This window comes from Ambystoma mexicanum, chromosome 5p, assembly GCF_040938575.1.
Source record: "Ambystoma mexicanum isolate Mex_15411 chromosome 5p, UKY_AmexF1_1, whole genome shotgun sequence".
Taxonomy (NCBI): Eukaryota; Metazoa; Chordata; class Amphibia; order Caudata; family Ambystomatidae; genus Ambystoma; species Ambystoma mexicanum.
The window spans coordinates 165,281,126-165,303,288 of record NC_090930.1 but is presented as its reverse complement, the minus strand read 5'-3'; the positions used below and the strand labels follow the sequence as shown (position 1 = coordinate 165,303,288).

The 22,163-nt window shown below is 45.6% G+C and overlaps 1 protein-coding gene across 1 annotated transcript in view; it reads left to right on the top strand.

Annotated features, from left to right (window-relative positions):
- The first annotated feature begins 7,818 nt into the window (after nucleotides 1-7,818).
- The window catches only part of ABCB7 (ATP binding cassette subfamily B member 7), a 1,379,199-nt gene continuing 1,364,854 nt past the window's right edge, over nucleotides 7,819-22,163 (top strand). The window contains exon 1 of the mRNA XM_069612580.1: nucleotides 7,819-8,283. Within this exon, the coding sequence (XP_069468681.1) occupies nucleotides 8,140-8,283 (144 nt within the window). The 5' untranslated portion in view covers nucleotides 7,819-8,139. The remainder of the gene's footprint in view (nucleotides 8,284-22,163) is intronic.

Genomic DNA, 22,163 nt, shown 5'->3' with positions numbered 1-22,163 from the left:
AAGAGTTAACCACAGAAGTTCAGAATCTCAAAGCCGAGCATGCCGCATTAAAACAACTAGTCCTGTCACGTGATTCCGCGACCAAGGAAAGTGTATTGCTGGGCGGAGTAGTGGATAAATATGATGGCTCATCAAAGAACCTTCGTGGCTTCCTTGATTCGTGTTTAGTGCACTTTACCTTTAAGCCCTACTACTTTTCCACCCACAGGGCAAAGGTGGGCTTTATGATTTTGCATCTTTCCGGGAATGCATTAACCTGGGCTACGCCCTTAGTTAATTCTGGAGATGACCTCCTGGATGATTATGATGGGTTTGTACGGGCTCTAAAGACCATGTTTGACCGCCCAGAACAGGTTTACAGTGCCCAAGAACGTCTATTGGATTTCCAACAAGGGTCTCAGGATATGCTTACCTATGTAACACGCTTTAAGTAACTGGCCAAGGAAGCAGATTGGTCCTCGGAGGCCTGCTTTACCCTATTTTGGAGAGGACTAAATGAAGAGATAAAAGACGAGCTAGCCAGGGTAGCTCACTCAGGTTCCTTCCAGGCTCTTATGGACCTCTCTTTACAAATAGACTTTCGTATCCAGGAAAGGAAGGCGGAAAAGAAGAAAAAAAAAATGCCTTACCAAAAGACCTCTATAGAATCTTCCTCTAAACCCGAGCCCACTCCTGCCCCGACCACAGACCCAGAACCCATGCAACTGGGGGCCTTCCGCAGACCCATGTCGCCGCAAGAAAGATTGAGACGGATTCACACCGCGCTATGTATGTACTGTGCCTCAGATAAACATCTTGTGAGAGAATGCCCTTTGGCCCCTCCACAGCGTTCGGGAAACGCCAGCTCCTGATCCTAGATGGAGCACAACTTCGGGAGAGAGATGTTTGCTCCACATCTATTCCATCCTTGAACTCTCCTGGACAAAACAACCTTGTGATCTTGCAGGCCTTTCTATCGCCGTCCAAGAAAGAAACTTACCCCTTCTGGCATTAGTGGATTGTGGGGCCATGGGGATTTTTATAGATCAGGATTGGGTCACTACCCACCACATTCCATATGAAACTCGAGACATCATGCAACCTGTAGTGGCCATCGATGGAAGACCTCTCTCTTCAGGACCAATAACCCTGCAAACCAAAGAGATCCAGCTCTTGATAAACCATCATCAAGAGGTGATCAAATTTGACATCATACAATCTGCCCATTATCCAATGGTACTGGGTATGCCCTGGTTACAGAAGCACAACCCATACATCAACTGGGCAGCATGATCCTTGTTTCTTGGTTCTGAACATTGTATGTCTCACTGTGCATCCCTGGATTCCTCGTCAAGATCCTCTGAAGGTACGCTGACAGACCAGCAAGGCCCATTCGCGGTCTAAATATTTTATCCAGGGCCTATCAGGATTACACTGATGTGTTTTCAACTGCCATAGTTCAAGGCCTACCCCCTCACAGACCTGAAGACTGCGCTATTGATACTGAACCCTCAGCAGTGATTCCCTTAGGAAGGATGTTCATGTCACGGCCGTAGGTTGTTGGCGGTTGTGGAAGGGATGGAGGTCGGGCCGCCATTAGACCGCTCCACCACGTTTTTCTGTACGTGCGGTTAGCGGTCTAGTGTTCTTCAAGATGGCCGCCCGCCGCTTCCTGTTTACTTTCAGCGGTGACGCAGCTCGGCGCGTTGCAACGTTTGTATTTTCTCCGTTGCGCTGCGCTCGTATTGTTCCCTGTTTTTTCTCCTCCATTCATCGCTTGGTATTCTGCATTTGTTTATTCCCTCCTGGTCTCCCCCCTCTGCTTTCTCTTTCTTCATTGCCTCTTTTTTATGATTTTTTTCTTTAGCTACAATTATACTTACAGGGGGCTTACTCCGCCCTTCCATTTATCCGCCCCTCCAGAGCTCCCCTTTGGCTTTATATACATTTTTTTCCTCCATATATATTTTTCTTCCTGGTATCCTCCGCACTTGGGCTGTTTTTTGGATCCCTTCAGTGCCTTTCATTCCAGACCTTCGTGCCAGTTTCATCACCTCCTTGGACACTTCTGGGGCAGCTCTTCAGCAACATCCAGCATACCTGCCAGGGGTTTTTTCTGCTACGGCTTTTTCCCCTGTTGGCTGTCAAGGAGAAGGGTCACGGTGAGCCCCAGTCTCGGGGTCACGGTGGCTTCTTCCCAAAGATCCCAGAGAAGGAAGTTGGAGCTACCCTCGACACCAGGTGAGGAGGTGGAGGTGGAGGAAGGGTCGGGGGAACTATTCAATTCCAACCTTGAAGATAGTAGTACCGCAAGCCAACCATCCAGCGCTGACAGTTCATCCTATCAGAACCAGAGAAAAGGGCCCTCTGAGAATACTTGGATACCAACCTAGAAAATGGCACCACACGACCATCCAAATCCCCGGCGGGAGCTTCGTTGTTTTTCGTCCCCAAGAAAGACACTAAGGAGCTTAGGCCTTGTCTTGATTATCGTGGTCTTAATCAATGCACCCTCAAGGACCGCTACCCATTGCCCTTAATCTTGGATATCCTGGAAGCGGTGAGAGGAGCTGTAGTCTTCACGAAATTGGATCTCAGAGGTGCCTACCATCTGATCCGTATAAAGGAAGGTGATGAATGGAAAACAGCCTTTAGAACACCCTTTGGTCACTTTGAATACCTGGTTATGCCCTTCGGACTCGCCAATGCCCCTGTCTTCCAACGTTTTATGGACCAGGTGTTCTCCGATATGCTGTTCCTCTTCGTCATAGTTTACCTGGATGATATATTGATATACTCCAAGGACCATCTTAAGCATGAAGAGCATGTTAAGGCATTCTTACAGCGGCTACGTGAACATAAGATCCTGGCTAAACCTGAGAAATGCCCTTTTCATGTCTCTACTGTTCACTATCTCAGATTTGTCCTTAGTCCAGAAGGAATTGGAATGGACCACTCAAAAGTAAATTGGCCTATTCCAACTATTGTGAAACAGATTAAATCCTTCCTGGGGCTTTCCAACTTCTAACAGAAATTCATACCTTCCTTTTCGGAGATAGTTCAACCGATCATTACATTGTTGAAGAAGGATACTCCCTTCCTCTGGACAGCAGCCCAAGACAAGGCGCTCCAACGATTGAAGTCGGAGTTTACACAAGCCCCCATCCTGCCTCAACCTGACATTGATCGTCCTTTCCTAGTGGAGACGGATGCCTCCAACTACGCCATTGGAGCAGTCCTAAAGCAGGAATTCGAGGACAAGTTAGAACACCCCATTGCTTATCTCTCACAAACCCTAACTCCTAACGAGACCCATTATTCTGTTCTGTAAAAGGAACTGTTAGCCATCCGTCAAGCCTTCACAGAGTGGCGTCATCTACTCCTGGGAGGAAAACATCCTGTTCAGGTCCGTACAAATCATCGGAATCTTCAAGTTCTACAATCCATGGAATGTAGGAATAGTCAAGCCCGTTGGGCCTTCTTCTTTGCCCAGTACCAGTTCCAAATCCATCATGTTCCTGGAACACACAACATAATTGCTGACGCCTTATCCCGACGTTCCGACTACGAAACTCTTGAAGATCGATCCTTCCCAAAGATGTTTCCCCATACAGTTTTTGTAGCCCAAGCAATGACTCTCCTGGAAGACATTCGGATTCAAACCCAGTTCTCTGAGATCTGGAAGGAATCTACTGGGAAGAATTGATGGAATCTTAAAACAAAGGACGGGTATTTGTTCAAGGATAATGGCCTGGTCATCCCCACACAGAGACTGGGACAAAGGATTACAAGCCTCTGTCATGATACCCTTCATTCAGAACTTCGTGGCATTACCAACACTCTCAGTTTAATACAAAGACAGTTTTGGTGGCCAAAAATGAAAGTTGACGTCCAGCAGTACATCCAAGCCTGTGCAGTCTGCAATCAAAACAAGCATGATAACAAGAGGCCGACGGGTCTCCTACTCCAACCAACGCTACCAACAAGACCCTGTGAATTCATCGCTACAGACTTTATTGTGGAACTACCACCTTCCAGGGGATACACAACTATCATGGTTACCATGTATTCACTCACATGGCTCATTTTACACTCTTGTATAAATTACCATCTTCCTCATAACTCGCTGGAATCTTCCTGAAACACATATTCCGTCTTCATGGACTCCCTTCCAAGATCATATCAGACAGAGGACCTCAATACATATCACAATACTGGAAACACTTATGCCGATTTATAACTGGGAGAAGTCAGAACTAGAGCCAGCCCAATCGGTGGAATTTTTGGGATTCATCCTAGAGACAGTACAGGGCACCCTCAGATTACCTTTGGAGAAGGTGAACTCCATCAAGAAAGAAAGAACTTGATGACAAGGAAGATGATTTCTCTGAGGGAGATAGCCAGGCTGGTAGGCCGACTGTCATCTTCGATACAGGCAATTCTTCCAGGACCACTGCACTACAGAGCGTTGCAGAGGTTGAAAATAGAACATGTCAGGAAAGGTTTATGTTACGAACATAAAGTGCCCATTTCTCAGGAAGCGAGAACAGAACTAGAATGGTGGTATTACCACATGGAGGCATGGAAGGGCAGGGCGGTATTTGGATCCTCCCCGGATCTGGTAATAGAATCGGACACCAGCCGCTGGGGCTGGTGGGCCAGGTGCAACGAACAGTCGACTGGGGGGAACTGTTAGTGGGATCCTTTGCAGTCCGTTGCTTGACTCAGGAAGGAGCGAGATGTGCCATTCTTCTCAAGATGGACAACATTTCAGCAGACAGGTACATAAACCGACTGGGAGGGACGAGATCCAAGATGCTGGCGGAGATAGCCATGGAATTTTGGCACCTATGTCTCCAGAGAGGAGTCAGCGTGACGGTGGAGCACCTGCCGGGGGAACAGAACCAGGTTGCGGACTGGAATTCGAGTCATCTGAGGGACTCCAGCGTTTGGCAGCTGGAGGAATCAGTATTCCAGGAGATCATGCATCAGAGAGGTCCGTGTCAGATGGATCTGTTCGCTTTGAGATTGAACAGGAGGATCTCCAGATTTTTCAGCTGGAGACCCGACCCGGAAGCAGCAGCAACAGATGCATTTCTCCAGGTTTGGGGACCAGTGAAGCAATACGCTTTCCCACCATTCGCCATGATAACACGAACTTTGGCGCAAATCAGTAGACCGAAAGCGACAGTGATTTTAGTGACACCCGATTGGAGGGGTCAGGCATGGTTCCCAGACCTACTGGAGATGTCTTATGACTTTCCAATTCTACTGCCCCACAGACAGGACATAGTCCTGGGCCCAGCTGGAGAAATTCAACCGCTGGTGCAAACAGGGAACCTGAACATGATAGCATGGGTGATTTCAGGAGAGACTGGGCCAAGCCTGGTCTTTCGGGAACAGCTCAGGAGTTCATCAACGAATCATGGGCCCCGGGTACCGGGAAGGCTTACAGAGTGGCATGGCAATAAATTGAGTAATTTGTGCATGGAGAGGGAGGTTAATCCCATACGAACAGATGTAATTCACGTGGTGAATTTTCTAGCAGGCCACGCAATACAGGCTAAGGCATATAGAACAATTAACGCATACAGATCAGCGATATCTGCAGGGCACGAGTACATAGAAGGAAAACCAGTGGACGAGCATTCATTGATATGTAGATTATTGAAGGGAGTCAGGTGCATGAGACCACCGACACAAGGATATTCAAGCCTCTGGGACCTGAGTGTGGTCTTGAGGAAGTTTTAGTCCTGGCCGGACAACGAGAATCTATCTAGGAAAGCTCTTTGGGCGAAAATAACTACATTGTTATGTTTAATCTCTTGTAAGAGAGTGTCAGAGGTCAAGGCATTAGAGACAGACAGAAAATCATTTTCTCCTACAGATGTTATATTTCACATTGAAAAAAGGACAAAGACAGGGATTGAGACTGTAGAGTACAAGGCTTTCCCTGAAAGGCCCAGGTTATGCCCAGTTAGGTGTCTGAAGGCTTATGAGACCATGGCAGATCGGGTGAGACCCGCAGGTGAATCTCAGCTGTTGATAGCGGTTAGAAAACCCTTTAAAGCAGTAGCGACAGGCACATTATCTAGATGGGTGAGCTGGTGCATAGCAGAAGCAGGCATTGACGTAGGTCAATTTGGAGCATATTCAACTAGAGGGGCTATGGTCAACTAGAGGGGCTATGGCGTCTTCAGCTTTTATGCTAGGGGCTCGCCTTGAGGATATTTTGAAGGCTGCAGACTGGTCAAACAAAACAACGTTTAAGAATGTCTATTTTAGACCAGTAGACCAGATAGCTTTTTTGGTGGTAAGTAAGCTTTAAACGAGCATAATCAGAGCCTCCGAGTCTTGACATAGAATACAGATTTTCAACACATTTGTTACAGAAAGGCATGATTCTATTAAAGACTCTGATGCGAAAGATTATTCCACCCATTTAATTGCTGTAATGTATGAATGATAACAAGATGTATATTAAAAGAGGATTGTAATTTTGGAAATGATATGTACTGTCAATATTATGCGATTGCCCTCCCGTTCAGGAAGAGTTGTTTCATGGGGTTTATATTTTTTTGACAGGGACAGAGAATAAGACAACGGCCTTGTGAGAAATGTTCAGGTTAAGAAATAAGGATGTCGTCTACCGGTTGGGGCGCGGTTTCATGTGATTGGACTGGAAAAGACATGTTTGGACAGAACTATGAAAAACAAACTACAAGTTCTCTTTGGTTATTGGGAATTGTAGTTCATTGCTGGTTGTTGCATGCATGCCAACCCTCCCGATTTAGGCAGGAGAGTCTTGATTTTTCAGTAAAAAATATTGCTTTTTTATGCTCTCCCAAACATGCCAACATTCCGATGCACCAAGGAGGGAGATTTCTTCAGAGAAATCTGGAGACAGCAATTTCCCCATAGGAATGCATTGGGGAAAGGATTATTTTCACCCGCCTAAAATGACCAGAGCCCCAAAGCATTCCTGTGGGAAAATGCATGTCTCCTGATTTCCTTGGGAACATCTCCCTCCCAGGTAGTCGCAATGTTGGCATGTATGTTATTGCTGCTTGAGAAGTAAAGGGAAGAATTGAGCATAATCTTTTGCTTCAGAGTCTTTAATAGAATCATGACTTTCTGTAATGAATGTGTGAAAATCTGTATTGCAGTCCACAAGCAAGTGGAAAATGGCTCAACTTTATTGTAGTTGTTCTACTCTTTCCAACATCCTTTCATTTATACTTTGACAACTGTACCTATGCTTTTGTTGGAAAATATTTTGCTTTGCAATGTATCTTGTCCACTATTTTGTGATTGTTGGAAAGTGACGGTGTCATGACTGGGTGAATTCGGAATAGAAGTTCAGGGCTGGTGTGAAAGAGCTTATCAAAGCAACACATAATAAAGACTGCTTATTGCTAGTCATACGTAAACATTGTTGCCACCTTTAAAGACGAGAACATCGCTTTAAGAGGGATTCATTTGGTACAAAATAAATGAACATCAATGGGACCAGCACATCAATTATTAGAATAGGGTACCCCTCAGAAATAGACAAAGAGCGTATTAGTTACATTTTATAATATTATAGATAAATACATTTCAATCTAAATTCTGTTTATATTTAATTACAACAGTATTGAGTATTAAGTATATGCTACTGCACACATAATTAAAAACGGACGGGTGTTGGCTTGGCTACTGTACTTTCTCCGGTTGAGGAGAAACATTCCAAGATGGCCGACGAGTTTACAGGTATCTGACACAGCGGCATTCGGAGGCTTGTCGCTTTCCAGACAGCACTTCACTTTACTTTGTTCTTATTCATTTGACACACCAAGCATAAAAAAATGGCATGACACGGATATCATACGTTTATGGTCCGTTGCAACAGGATCGTGTCTTTAATGGTTCTTAGCATATACCGTCATATGGTTTGTCAGGTTGGGAATGGAAGCGTAAACCTCTGTTCACCCCGTTTTATTATTTGCGCTGAGCTGTTTATTCCGTGAATTGACCCTAACTGACCTTCAGCGGTTTCTGTGTTTTCTTGTGTCAATGACTTCCTGAACTTGTTGGTTGACCGACACGTCCCTCCTCTATGTTTAGTAAAGTTTCGAGACTTTGACTTCCCAGCATGCTTGTCAACCTTCCCGGAGCATCATGGCGCAGGTGCTGCTGCTTCGGGGCTGCGGGGCAAGGGTTCAGAAGCAGCAGCTTGCAGGACTGTTGCGGGGGTCTGTGTATGGCTATCACTGGAGGGTGCCAGATGAACGGAGGAGGCGGGAATGTCACGCGGGGCAGCAGGTACAAGACACAGCCTCTGTGCTTTCGGTCATGCTATGATCACTGTGCTCAGGGAAGTTGAATAACGGGTTGTTGGGTTACCAGGTGAGGCATGAGCATGACATGGATATACTGACTGATGAGTTGACAAGGGATATGTAACAGCAGGGTCACACCAGACATTAGCTAGCACTGAAGTGTTGAGAAATGATGTCTGTCAAAGAAGGTGACACTATAAATGCAATTTCTATGTATCTCTAAGATGAACTCTAAATGCAAATGTCTATGTAACTATTAAGCCTCCCCCCCTCTGTAACCAGCAATGAATATCTGTAACAGCCCACAATGCCCTCGGGCTGATGTTCGCTATAAAAATACGAATAAATGAAAAGTTGGCAAGAAATGAGGATGACATGTGTGAATGAGTGACCATGTCACTGCTGGTGCCCAAACAGTACCAATGATTAGCCATATGATCGAAGTGTTAGGCAACTCAAGTTAAGAGCACGGCACTGGTGGACTTTGAGGCATCACAGGAAAGGCCTATGTTGAGGAGGTGGGGGAGGTGGTATAACAACATGTAATTATTACCAAAGCTGTCGTATACGTGTATTTATCACCCTAATTAGTTACTACATATTTCTTCGTCTTTGGGTCAGACGAACTGCAAAACGTATGCTTTAAATAACCGGTCATCTTTAAGTTTCCGACTCGCTGCACTTAATTATCAGTCTATGCCATGAGAACGACATCTTTGTCGAAACACGTGTCGGCTGAGCAGTTCATAAAATAAACACTATCAACCTATAATGGATGTTTTTTGTCACTACATTGGAACATATAAACAAGATGGACTTTAACTATTGTAACTTAACAATAACTATTCCGCATTTAACTACTTCAACTTTGAAGCAATCAACTTAACTTTGAAATTTTAAGGGAAAGCGCGTATAAGCAACTGGTCATTTATCTTTCTGCATTTGTTTTCCATATGTTGGGTACAAGCAGACCTGCCCATTTTATGACCAGAATACGCAGCTGGATTCCCTGCAATTTTAAGAAGATTTGTGTATAGCGCACGCACTAGGCTTTGGTCTGTTACCTTTGATTTCTTTTTGACATATATCTCAGTGAGGTTGTCGCACGAGAATGCAGGAGGCATAACCGTAAGACTCACAGCTGGGGCTAATGTGGGAAGGGAGATGCCTTTGAAAGGTGATTGCATGAGATCATGACAGATAAAGGGAAGACCAGGCACAGGAGTGTTGTGTCCTGTACCCAGGGTACAGGGTCCAGGCCCACCTTTGCTGCGGGTCACCCAGCGGAAACACTTGGGTGCAGGCCAGGGATCACACTGCGGGACAGTGAGCACAAGATTGGATTGTTGCATGGGGGCACCCAAGCCATTGCACACAAGAGTTGCCAGCATGGTTATGGGACACTAAGACAGTGGGTGACATCAGGGACAGCGGTGCCCAGCAGGAGCACAGTCCTGGTAGAGGGCCCTGCAGGTTAGGCCCTCTGCCTACTACGCAGCACGATGACACCGCAGGCAGGAGTCCGTTGGTATCGACTGACGAGCTGGAAACGCCTTGTGCCTTTTATTGAGTGAGTCACATGGTCACAGCATGTAACATAAGCACAGCCCTGAGAGGGACGATTATCCCAAAAGGGGCGGCATACCACAAGGAGTACTATTGACTGGAAGTGTTTTATGTCACTGGAGCACAGTGTTGTGGAAGAGTGGTCCATGGGCAAACAGACAGGCCCCATGGGTTCTGGTGGCACCCAGTGGACACCTGCAGTTTCTTTGGTCATTTGGCTGACATGAGTTTACGTGGTCTCCTGGCCTGTGGTCACACAGCATGACAGTGGCCTGGGGGCTCCAAGGTTACTCGGGTGGATCTGGGGACTCCCAGATCAGTGGTGGCCCTCGGGTCGTGGTCACACAGCGTCAGCCTGCAGGCTAGGGTAGCAGGGCTGTGATCACATGGCATCAGCCTGCAGGCCCAATAACTGAGATATAAGATAGAAGTGCCCTTCATGAGGTTCTGCTGCTTTTGCCAGCCCAGGCTCCTTTTATTGACTGGCAGTCATGACAAATATTCTTAAAGGGGCAACACCACACGGAGTACTGCAGAAGAGCATGGGGTTGTTAGAGTTGGGGGAGTTGATGAGGCCTATCTGGCATAGATTTGTTTCTTAGAGATGGCATATGCACATGAAAAAGTTAGACTTATAGGTGGATTCGTGCGTGCCAGGTAACATGTTTGCCACATGAGTGAATTGACATGTTTTGTGCAGGTTGGCGGGGGAAGGGAGTCACAGGAGAGATACTTGGATATTCAGTTTCACCATATTTCATCTGGCTTGTACTCGGGCAGGCCCCAAAATTTGCAGGGTCTTGATTGGCAAAAGATGTGCAGGGTCCACTCATTTGCCTAGGTAGTGAGTGACATTGAAGACAATGACGTCACGCAATGATTCTTTGCTACTCCATGAGATCATGTTAATAGGGTGGCCAACTTTTCAAAATGGTTTTGTAGGATCTTTTAGATGCAGAGGCGCATCTGGAGCAATTCGCGGTGCTCAATTTTCCGTACACCACCACTCTCACTCCTATGCCCCCACATATCCACATTTACGATAACATTAGTGGCAAGTGCATTTTAAAACGCACAGCAAAACAGAAAATTAATATACCCATAAAACCGTTATGTATACAGGGCACTGACTTGTTAGATCTTTCTCTAGGGCCTGCCCTGGGATTGCCAATTCACTTAACAGAAAAAGACACAGACCCCATTATTTGAATATGTATTGACATTACATTGATAATCGAGCGCATCGCTGGTAGTGAAATTAAATACTTTTTTTTATGCATCTGCCGAGAGCATACACTTTTCTGGTGTGCAATATGTCTAGTCGCTATTCTTGTACGTGTAGCAACTGAATAGTCCAGCATACCGAGAGCAGATTTTAGGGTTTTTTTGTGTGCAGAATTTTTATTTTTTCATAGAAAAAAATATAAACTGCATCACTTCCAGAGTCTCCCAATTTTAGTCTATAAGACACCGAGATTTAACTTTTGCCCAAGATCACAAGTAGTAAAACCAGGATGTTAGCCCAATGTGTCTGATTTGACCACATAGCTTCTAGCTTTATTTCATAAATTAAGGTTTTGGGTTCAAAAGCTTACGTTTCTTTTATTTCACTGTCTTGAAAAGTACGCAAATGACATAAGAAACGAACCTGGCAATGTATACATTGTCATAGGTAAAACATGCTGAGCAAAAAGAATGTGATTATTTTCCACGTCCTAGATGGGGAATTTACATAAGCAGCCGCTAAAGATATGTGAACCTAAAAAATGTATGTATCCCCCCAATGAAATAAAACACAAATAATGGGTTCCATATGTTAATATGCCTGCAAAAATATCGCCATACAAAAATATCGCCCTCTTTTTCTGGCGATTATTAAGGCATGGAACCTGCGCGGGACACCTTACGCAACCCCTGTATTATTTTAAAATGAGCGGGGGACACCCCAGCAACCCCCGCTCCCAAAAAAACCTAATATTATCCCCACTAAAAGTATTGCCTATGGCCGTTCCCGACGACCATATATGCAGTGATATTTTTGGTGGGGATAATATTACCTGATACAAATGTAATATGAAGTCATCTGCATGAGGCATTATTTCAATTTCGAACCCTGATGTTGTTTAAACTATATTCTTTTGATTTAAGCTACAAAGAGGAATATTTGACTATTAAATTAGTCTCCATGCAATGCTTTTGTTTTTAAACTGCGAGATGAGCTACATAACAAATGCATGTCTCCTTCTGTGGCCGCAGGTTCGAAGAACATTAGGGCAGGGATTGAGCCTCTCCCGCAGGACTGCCTTATAGTACAATCCTAACGGAGCCTGTTTTCTAGGGAGGGCTTGACGGGGCGGTAGGAAGCAATTTCACGGCTCTTCAAACGTTTGCAAAAACAGCACAGGCCAGGACCTGGGGAAACTACCCCTCCAGTCTCCACGCCATCCCTTTTCAAATCATGGCTCACTTGTCCTCTCCTTTACTCATTTTTAATACTGTTTTTATAAAAGTGACCTCAAAATTGCAAACATCTTTATAACAAAATGTACATTTATATGTAAATACGTTAGCGAAAAAAGTACAATTGTAGCATTGTCATCCCTTCTTGAAGGGAAGGCTACAAATACCAGAATGCAGTTCAGCAGCAAGCCAAAAATGGCCTGTGGGTTTTGTAAATGTACTTTTAAAACTTACAAAAGATATGTAAGGGCAAACTTTTTTTTTAACAGTCATGCTTAATATATGAAGTGAAGAAAATGCGACATTCTACAAAACAAACCCTTTTTGATGTGCCAAATCGCGCACATGAAGTATGATGGTTTAGAACATTTATTTTGCCTAACATATTATTTTATCTTGTCAATAAACATAGATTTGGCCACCTATCTGGTGCTTTGAGCGTGCTTTCAGAATAAAAATGTCCCAATTTGTAGTCGTAATCCCCGAAACGTTGAGCGTCGGGTCTAAAACAAATGTTACTTAATGAACGGTCAATCATGTATCGCTTCGACTTTAAATGCTCCTTGAAAACTAAGGGTGATTAGTACAGTATTTGTGAGGCACCAATGCTATCTTCTGTGCAACATCTGTGTGGCCGCCGTGAAGGTGGGGCGGGGAGGGAGGGCTATATTTGACCAGAGCGCCATGCGGGTTTAGGACGTTAACCGCACACCCTCGCAAGGCCTCTGGAATGCATCTCTATCCAATGTGCTTATAGCCTGTTTTGTTTGTTTTAATATTTGTAATGCGCGCCAGACCAAGGGGCATCGGGGCGTAATGAGCATCAAGAAGATTGTGCAGCTTAGGTTACAATGCTGTAAAGGAACATACATGGTTTGGAAGGCTGTGAACAGTATTACAGAACACGGTAGCGTGGCAGGATTGGAGTTTAAAAGGTGATGTGAATTCCACCCAGAAACGTACTTTCTTAGTTTTACTGACGGCACCGTTATTGTTTGGCGTGAATCTTGCGTTGGTTCGATGTTTAAGACAGTACTCTTAATCGATATAAATATTTGGGGGTGGGGCGGAGTTCCAGGGGTACATTGCAAGTTGTAAGCTAGCCAGGCATACATGCCCCCCCATCAGTTCTCCGCGTACACACAGACCACAATTTTAGTTCGGGCTATTGCCTGGCAAGCTGAAACTATTGCATTAGAGTACAGATAGGGAGACATGGCATATGAGGAGGGATACAGAGCGTGTAGGTGTTGTTTGCCCATCCATTGACTGCCCATGGCATTCCAACCCACTTCTTGCCCCTCTCCGCCCAAAACACCTCCTTGTGCAAACTCTGAGCTCTACTTTAAATAAGCCTTGCCATCAAACTTTGCACTGGAAGTGCCTGTGAGGATTTTTTTCAAAGCGGTGTTCTTAGACTTAATGATTTTAATTGGAGCCGTAAACAAGCTAAGGTGTAATCATGTCTTAACCAGGTCTGCCTTCATCCACTCGATTTATAAGCACTATGCATGTCCTTCACTGAAGTCCTGTTAAAGACAAGCATAGACAAAGCCAACAGTTTTGGCTTGTGTATATGTATTGAGCATTTGCCAGGGACTACTATTAGATGCCCAGGCACCTACAGCATTTTGCAGCTGCTACCATCAATGGCCAGTCTGGCAAGAGCCCAAACTGTTGCCATTGCCAATGCTTGGTTTATCTCGTACTTGAGAGTGCACATTTTGATGCCTGTAAATAATTGATTCTAATAGCAGATTATGGAACATTTTGCTTTACATGCTAAGTCTTGTTCACTGAAGTGGCTGACCCTGGGAATACCCTCTAGAATGCACAGTCAACCATACCCTCGTAATCCACATATGTGTGGTTAGAAGGTACTTTATGGTAACCTTCCCTTAATCACTTGTGAATGGGGGGGTTCCTATAGCCTATCTCCTATTAGCCGCACGTTTGCACCACCAATCTATTTCTTTGTCCCTGCAACAGGCAATAAAGGCACTTTGTATATGGGAGAGTTTGAGGGCACGTGCCTAAACACTTATGTATAGGCGCGTTTATAAATGCAATATCATATCATAATGGTATTTTTTCCCTGTGGATATCCGCCCTAAATTGATAAAAACCCAAAAGAAAGAATGGTAGTCAACCACTCCAGAGTAGTCAGGATTTTAGGTGAAACAATCCTTGGGTCATCTTTTGATGATCATATACTGAAATTATTAGAAAACTGGGATAGGGTTAAAAGTCCGATTCATTGAGGATTCAGAAATGTCTAAAAGACGAGATTGTTACAATTTATATGAGTATGTACTTTGTGTATTTGTTTGGTTTTCACCTACGTTTTTTCATACTGTGTTAAAATTCCAAAGCTGATATGGTTGGCATGGCATACACCCTTGGAAAGGTGGGGGGAGGCAGCGCCTTACAAAGAAAGGTCTTACTCAAATGCTGAAGCATGTTAACCTGATCATGACGTTTGTACTGTGAGGCCTATAGAAAAGAGAGGGAAGGAATGTTTGGGCGTCCTCCGAGGGACAAGTATTCTCCTTTTTCTCTTTCTGGAGGCTTGGCCAGAAGGTGGTCTAGGATTGCATGCAGGGCGCAGAACGTGCTGTGGGAAAAGGATTGCCTGTTTCTTTGAGTTAACACAAGCACATTCTGGTGTACCTAAGGTATGTCTCTATTGTCATCTCCCTTGGAGATCGTGTAGGGTATTTATCAGTTCACAATCTCTCTGCAGCAGAAATAACATAGATGGCTATTGCTTACATTTTTAAAAATGTTATTTGTATATATTTTTTGTAGTTTTTTGCTTTTCGTGAATTGTTGATCTCTGGTATTTGATATCCCAGTTATCCATGTTTTTCTTACCCTTTAAAATATAAAGCCAGTCAGACGTCTCCGTTTTATTTTTTGTGGCTTATCTTTTTGTACATGGCACGTAGACAGCCGTTTCTGTCTGGATATCATTTGCCATACCACTTGATGAGCAATTCGTTTACTTTGTTTCTCATAGATCCAAGCCTTCCTCCCGTCGGGCCCTGGATAATTGGACACTCGATTCAGCAGTGTCAGAAAAAGCTTTACTGACTTTGTATTTAAAAGGGTAGACTAGGCCTTTCAGTTCAGCAGCTGGCACCGCTCGGCAGCCGTCCCAGGAAGTTATCCTCCAATTCAAAGCTGCAAAGGAATGCATTGTGGCTATGCACATTAGCTCAAAAGCTTTCATTTTTTGTTGCAAGACGCAGTTCTCCAGGATGCAAGCGCACACAATTTCACCCCAGTTAGGGCTCATCAGTGTCCTATAGTTTGCAATTTTTCTGATTACAATATTGGCAAACGCCACTAATTTTACGGTGGGTTGGCGGGAACCTTATTCCCTCATCTTGTCTTCCTCGTCACAGCTTTTACATGAAGGCCAGTCTCCTAAGACACCCCCTGTTACCCTTTCCTGAACTTCTAGACGAAAACATTTCCCGGGTCCTCATTGTATGTTTTTGTGACGAATTGACTTCTGCCCTGCAGTAGTTTAAGGATGAGTAGAGGCTAAATCGCCTATTCTGCCAACGCAGTCATAAAGTTAAAATACACAGTTAAGTGATATACCTCCCTTCCTTTTGTAACAACGTGGACTGAGGGAAGGATATACTCTTGAGGGATGCGTGTGTGAGGGGCACCAGTGGACCAGGGATGAATATCTGTTTCTAAACCATCATTCAGCCCTACACCTCTAGTTCACCGGAAGGGATCTGAACAGATTGAAACACAAGTCCATTATAAACCATCTTGTCCAATTTTGGTAACGTGGTTGGAACGGCATGCTTATCTCCTGTAAGGGTTTGTGGACTGTTGGGTGACTGAGGGCCAGGAAACTACATTTCCCATGGTTTCTGGTGGCAGCGTGCATTCAGCATGTGCCACTGGGGCTTGAAAAGATCTGCACCTGCCTGTGCTCGGTGCTGATTGTTTTGACCTTCATGAGCATGGGCATATAGCGGCAGGAGGCGGAGTGGCATGCTGGCAATGTTACGTGGGTCCTGGCCGTGGCGTGGATATGGAGAGAGCTCTCTGGCCGTCTTGGTAGCGGCAGTGACTCTGAAGCAGAACGGAGTATGGCATTGATTTCAAGTATTGTACGAAATTACCTAATACCAAAAGTTTGACCGCCAAAAGTCAGAACCCCAATATTTATATATGTGTGTGAATACAAATTTATAGGGTTAAGGTGGGGGGCACTGTGTCCCCCCTCCCACATATATATTTGCAGAAAAATTGAGAAATAATAGAAAAACAAATCTGACTTTTGGAGGTCTGACTTTTATTTCACGCAGAACCTTGATTTCACAGACTTGCGCAACTCACTCGGGAACGCCACGTGGCTTCCTGAGCCAAAGATAAGTACAGTGCCAAAAATGTGCACTATGGAATCCTGTTGTGTGTACTGCATGTTTGAGAATTAAGGACTTCAATACTGTGTTCCCACATTTTAGTTCTGTGAGGAAACGGGGCAACATTTAATAACGCTTATAGTGAACTTGTTCCCCCAAATCTGGTATTAGCCCTGTGAGAGGGAGGGGCAGTTTCTGGTGGCATGTATAGGTCCTGTGAAGTAACAGGACAGCGTTTGGGACTATCGGCTGAATTGACAGTTTTTGTGAGTTCAACATATGTTAGCCCTCTGAGGCAACAGTGCACGTTTGGTAGGGTAAATGTGAATCAGGATATGGGTTTGCTGGATATGTAGACCTGACTATTGTGTCTCACGTGATTTGTGTGTTCATCATGCATTACTTGTTTTAGGAGGTGTTGCTCTCATGTATTTATGTTGCTACATCAAATCCATCTGTGTTCATATGTTTGGAAGCATAGGAAGAAGTCAGATTACAGGGAGCTGGGCAAGGTTGTGAGCATTTGGTGTACAGGTACTGAAAGTAGGCATCCGATTCAAGTAAATGTGTATTGGGCCATGTGGTACTTGTGTGCAGATTTAATGGTTTTCCCCAAACTCACTCACACCCATTCATTTGTGCATCCCTAACCCTCTTTCCGGTGATCCTAAACTCCGCCTATTCACAACCTTTCCTTAACCCTCTTGCGCCCATTGGCTGTTTTGTGGTGACCTTTTACTAAGCATCGGGGACCTGTGGACAACCTAGGTGGGAGGGTCGTACTCCCTTCGGCTCCTGTGGTTAGGCAGGGGTTGCGGATACCCCTTCAGGTGTGACATCTCCGAAAGGTTGTGGATCGTCGGTTAGTTGCGACACAGCGCAAACGCAATTATTACCCAATGAGGAAAGGGACTGATCCAGTCAAGATTGTATCTACTTTTTATTATGATCCCAACAGACCGTTCTAGCACACTATGAAATACAACCCACCCTATAAAGGAATGCAGTGGACAGATAGTTTCAAAGAAGAAGGGATGCATTCTGGATACTGACAGGCGGGTAGTCTGTATACTAATTACATTAGTCATAAAATGTCACTATGGGCCTTTGGAGAAGGACCAGTGGGACAAAACCACCATGCAACTTCTGCCAACAGGGTAAAGCTGGTCTCAGGGTGCTTTGCAGCTTCTGCAACAGAGTTCAAGACGGGAGACCGCTGTGGGTATCAGGCGGCAGGCAGTTCGGCAAGCGAGGCTGGACGGACAGCTGCAGGCTGTCCTACATGGCAGCTCCAGTTCAGGAATCGTTGTCTCAGTGCTGGTCTGCAGTTCTGAAGCACTGGTCGATGTGTCTCTGGCAGCTTTAGCGGCTGCAGCATAACAGTCAGCAATGCAGTTTGTTGCAGCTAGAGGGGCTCGACTGGTTCTAAAATATCCTATAAGGCGGACGTCGGTCGATGCTTGTCAATGCACTCCTCCTAGCTTCTTCTCTGGGCTTGTGTCGTCCTTAAAGGAGGCCGGCTCAAAGCTGAGAGTGTTGCAGGCAGCTGCCTTGTCCTTGGTTTGGTGCAGTCTCTCTTTGGCTCTTCCCACCTAGGAAGCTTGCTGCAGAGTCTAGCAGGGCACGCTGTGTGCTGGCTGGGTACCGGTTCTGGAGCTGCTGGAGGGTCTCTGGTTTCAGTATCTCCCTCTGTCCCATGGGAGATGTAATGGGGAGGAATATTGCTACCCTCTTTTGGTGTCCTGGACTTCCTTCACTGTCGGAAGATGTAAGGCAGACTGTACCTTCAGCCAGGTTACAATGCTGAGTTCTTCTCGTTACTCCTTGCGAAATCTTCAGATCTGCCAAACGAGATCTTAGCCCTCTTTTAAATCAAAATGTGCCACAGTGATTGGTGTAGGCTAAACCTACCTTAATTGACCAATCCTGGGTCCCCACCAACCATCTCCTGTATGCATGAGGTCATAACCAGAGTGCTTTGCAACAGAAAAGGTAAAGGGGTGGAAACATGTGATACTAAGTCCCACCCATCTTCCTGTCTGTTGTGGATCAAAGGGTCTCTAGTTAATGAAGCTCTCTGAAGTGGGAAAAGTGAACAAAAGGCTCCCACCAATCCCCTCTCAACCATGGCCTAGAGGATCACGGCCCAGACACCCGCCACGAGAGGAGTTTGCCCATCTCCCAGACGACCAAATACCCTGGTACAAGAACATACGGATGTGCCCACTCACATGCCCACCTGCCTGCCCTGCACATGCCGACACCTGCGGCATGGATGAACTCGACTAAACCATCCAGCACCAAATCAATACATCGTTAGAGATGCCATGACGACCTAGCTAACGGTCAGCACACTCGTGCAACATACACACCGGACACTCCTACACCAATCCACACGAAGAACATACTCAGTGCTATGACGTAGGCGACGGACACACCCACGGACGTGCATCTTTATTATTTTTAACATAGGCTTTTTAAATGCAGAAACGCAAGACGCATAATGAACTTATCTAAAAAGGCTTGCTCACGCTTCTTCTAAAACCATGTACCATAATGAGGAATATAACGGAGACACGATACTGGGGATAGAGCAATATGATACCGTAACCTAAAGCGCTCTGCATCAAATGGTTCCACCCATGCACCAGGCCCAAGTAGGCCGCAAGCAAAAGCTTCCATGAACATTAACTGAGCAAGGGTTCGGTTGCTGACCCTGCAGAATGAGCCCAGCGAAAGCAGACAGTCAAGGGCACAACGTTGCAAACTCTCATTCCGCAAGACGACGCCAAGGTCGCACCTGCAAGATAAGCCAGGCACACAGTGAGAAATGCAATATTAATTTTGCAGAATTCTGCCTCAACCACGGTCCCCACCTCACGTGACCAAGCCGAACTTGATAGGGTGCCAAGCCCAGGAGGAAGAAGGCGTCTGGATCCCCCGTCTCAAGACACAGGCAGATACAATTAAGCGACTCAATGGACATCTGCGGCGGTGGGAGTAGTCGGCCTTCCTGCTTATGAATAAATCCTCACATTGTCTGCACATACCCATAGTGAAACATTGTTGCAAATGACAGGTGCACCGCAAGCTGGGAACAGCGATGGTCCCAGACTGGGGGGCTCGCGGGTGAACCAATCAGAACATGGGACCCTTATCACTGACGCCATTAACATTGACCAATCCTCAGGGGTCTTCATGTAACAATTTTTATGTATCAAACTGAAGGGACAACCCAAGTATACCACCTGACTGACCCTTAACCAATAACCACGTCCTCTATATGTATGCTATACTAACCCTACCACTCGGGGAACCAATCCAGAGTGGCGATGGGTTTTTTGCTAATTTTGCTAAGGTGACGCAAGTAGCGCGTCATGCTAAGGTAAAAAGGGCCTGCGAGCCCCACGCTGCTGAGTGAGTGTCAGGACGGACGCGTACAATCCTTGGCCATCCCTGCCGTTTTGTTTAATAAACAGCAGAATCACCTTGCTTCTTGCGTGTGTCTCATACTCTATCTCTTTGGGATATACGGGAGGAGTTGGGGCCTCCCTGCCCGGAGGTCCGCGGACGGCCCAGCCGGCCCGGGAGAATTCACCCACCGACATCTCTGTGGTTCCTGACTAAAGCGGCAGGTCTCCCTTGAGGCTGTGGCATGAACCGACTTTGTCTCCATCAGTCTACATACTCCTACCTTCTGAATGGGGTCCCCCTCCGGGGATGACTACTGTAAACATTCCGTCCCAGGCTTGATATTTCACTGTCCATTGATACTAAGGGCAGGAGTTGGCTTTCGGTTGACAGAGTGCATATCAAAGGTTGTTGGGACTTCCCGTCTCCTTTGTTCACCTCTGAAGCCAGGCCCCATGTGGGCCTATTTGAAGTATACTCCATTAATGTTAAAGGACAGACCGGATCCATAGAGCCTTTGATGGTAAATTAGGCTGGCCATGGCAGTAGGAATCTTTTGCCCTGCCCCGTCTTAGATGACATGGTGTACTCTTGGTTGTCCTATCCCAAATAAATGACGGGGAGGGGGGCGGCGCCTGTAGGCTGTATCCACCCAGCATACGTTATGTTATGCATACTTGTTAAGCGCACGTTCACCAAAGGCATCTTGGCGCTGGAGGGGGGGAGAGAAACAGAGAAAACTGCAGCAGTATTAAAACAAAGTTTTAAAGAGCCTTCCTGCAGGCAAGGTGATTTATTTTAGATTGAGCGGCAAACCATTCCAAAGACTGGGTGCTGCAACCGAAAAGGCCTGCCCACCACAACGTGAACGGCGGAAGGTAGGAACAACAAACAAGAGAGATCATGATGGAACATAGCGTAGGAACTTAGAACATAGATATTCCGGCCCCTGAGACTGGAGGGCAGGATGAAACAGGCAGAGGGTTTTGAAAACAATGCGCTGGCCATCTGGCAGCCATTGAAAGGACCGCAGCACCGCACCGTAAGGGGAGCCGGTGGCATTCCGAGCAGTCATATTCTGTAGCCACAGGTCGCAGCATACACGGGTCGATGTGTATGTCATGTGGTGAGCGTAGGAAAATGTGGTGGATTTGCCCCACACATTTTCCAGAGGTTGAGCTACCATCATTCATATTCATATATAATTTCAAAAAAGCCTGGCGAGCGGATAGTCGAATTGTGGATATGGTGCAATAGCAACCCAAACAGCGAGGTATAACATTCCAAAATAAAGGAATGTCCAATCAAGGTGCTACAAAATATATATACTTTAATCCAACTGACCATGTACAATAATGACTAGCTAGAAATAACACTACACAAAACACACACCTGTGGAAAGAACACTGAATAAGCAATGATATCAAGATGCAGCACTCTCAGTAATTAATCGGTGGTGTAAGGCAAGTCATTACCACAATGTTCTTTAAAAGGATATGTCCTTGGGTGCAAAAATAATAAAAGTAACATAACTGGTATTTGTGGGCCAAAAATTGACCAATGGGGCAGTTAGCAGTCAATACCTTTTTTGCAGTTATTGGTGGTCCGGCATAGCAACTTATTCGAAGGGAGCGTGCAAAAGGCAGCACCGTAGGGTCCTGGTGGTTTGAATGTGGTGAATGGTTCTTGAAACACACCTCCAAGCAGTTCAATTGTGAAAACACTAGGATCCTGGCAGAGTCCTTTTCCTTTGCTCCTAAATGCAGGAGTCTGGCACGCAACCTCTGGGGCCCTTGAACACAGTGAGGTCCTGTGGACCGCTGTGGCTGGTGGAGAGGCAGGTCTCGTTCCGGCAGCATGTTCACCCCATTGGTCCCTGCAGATGGTTAGGGGATAAAGCTTGACTCTGCCTTGGACCATGTGTCTTTACCTCACAATTGGAGGATTTTGGAAATGACTGCTCTCCCAACAGGGTCCAACGAAATCCTCAAGGATTGAAGTCCAAAAGATGATTCAAAGAAGTGGTGTGAGATAC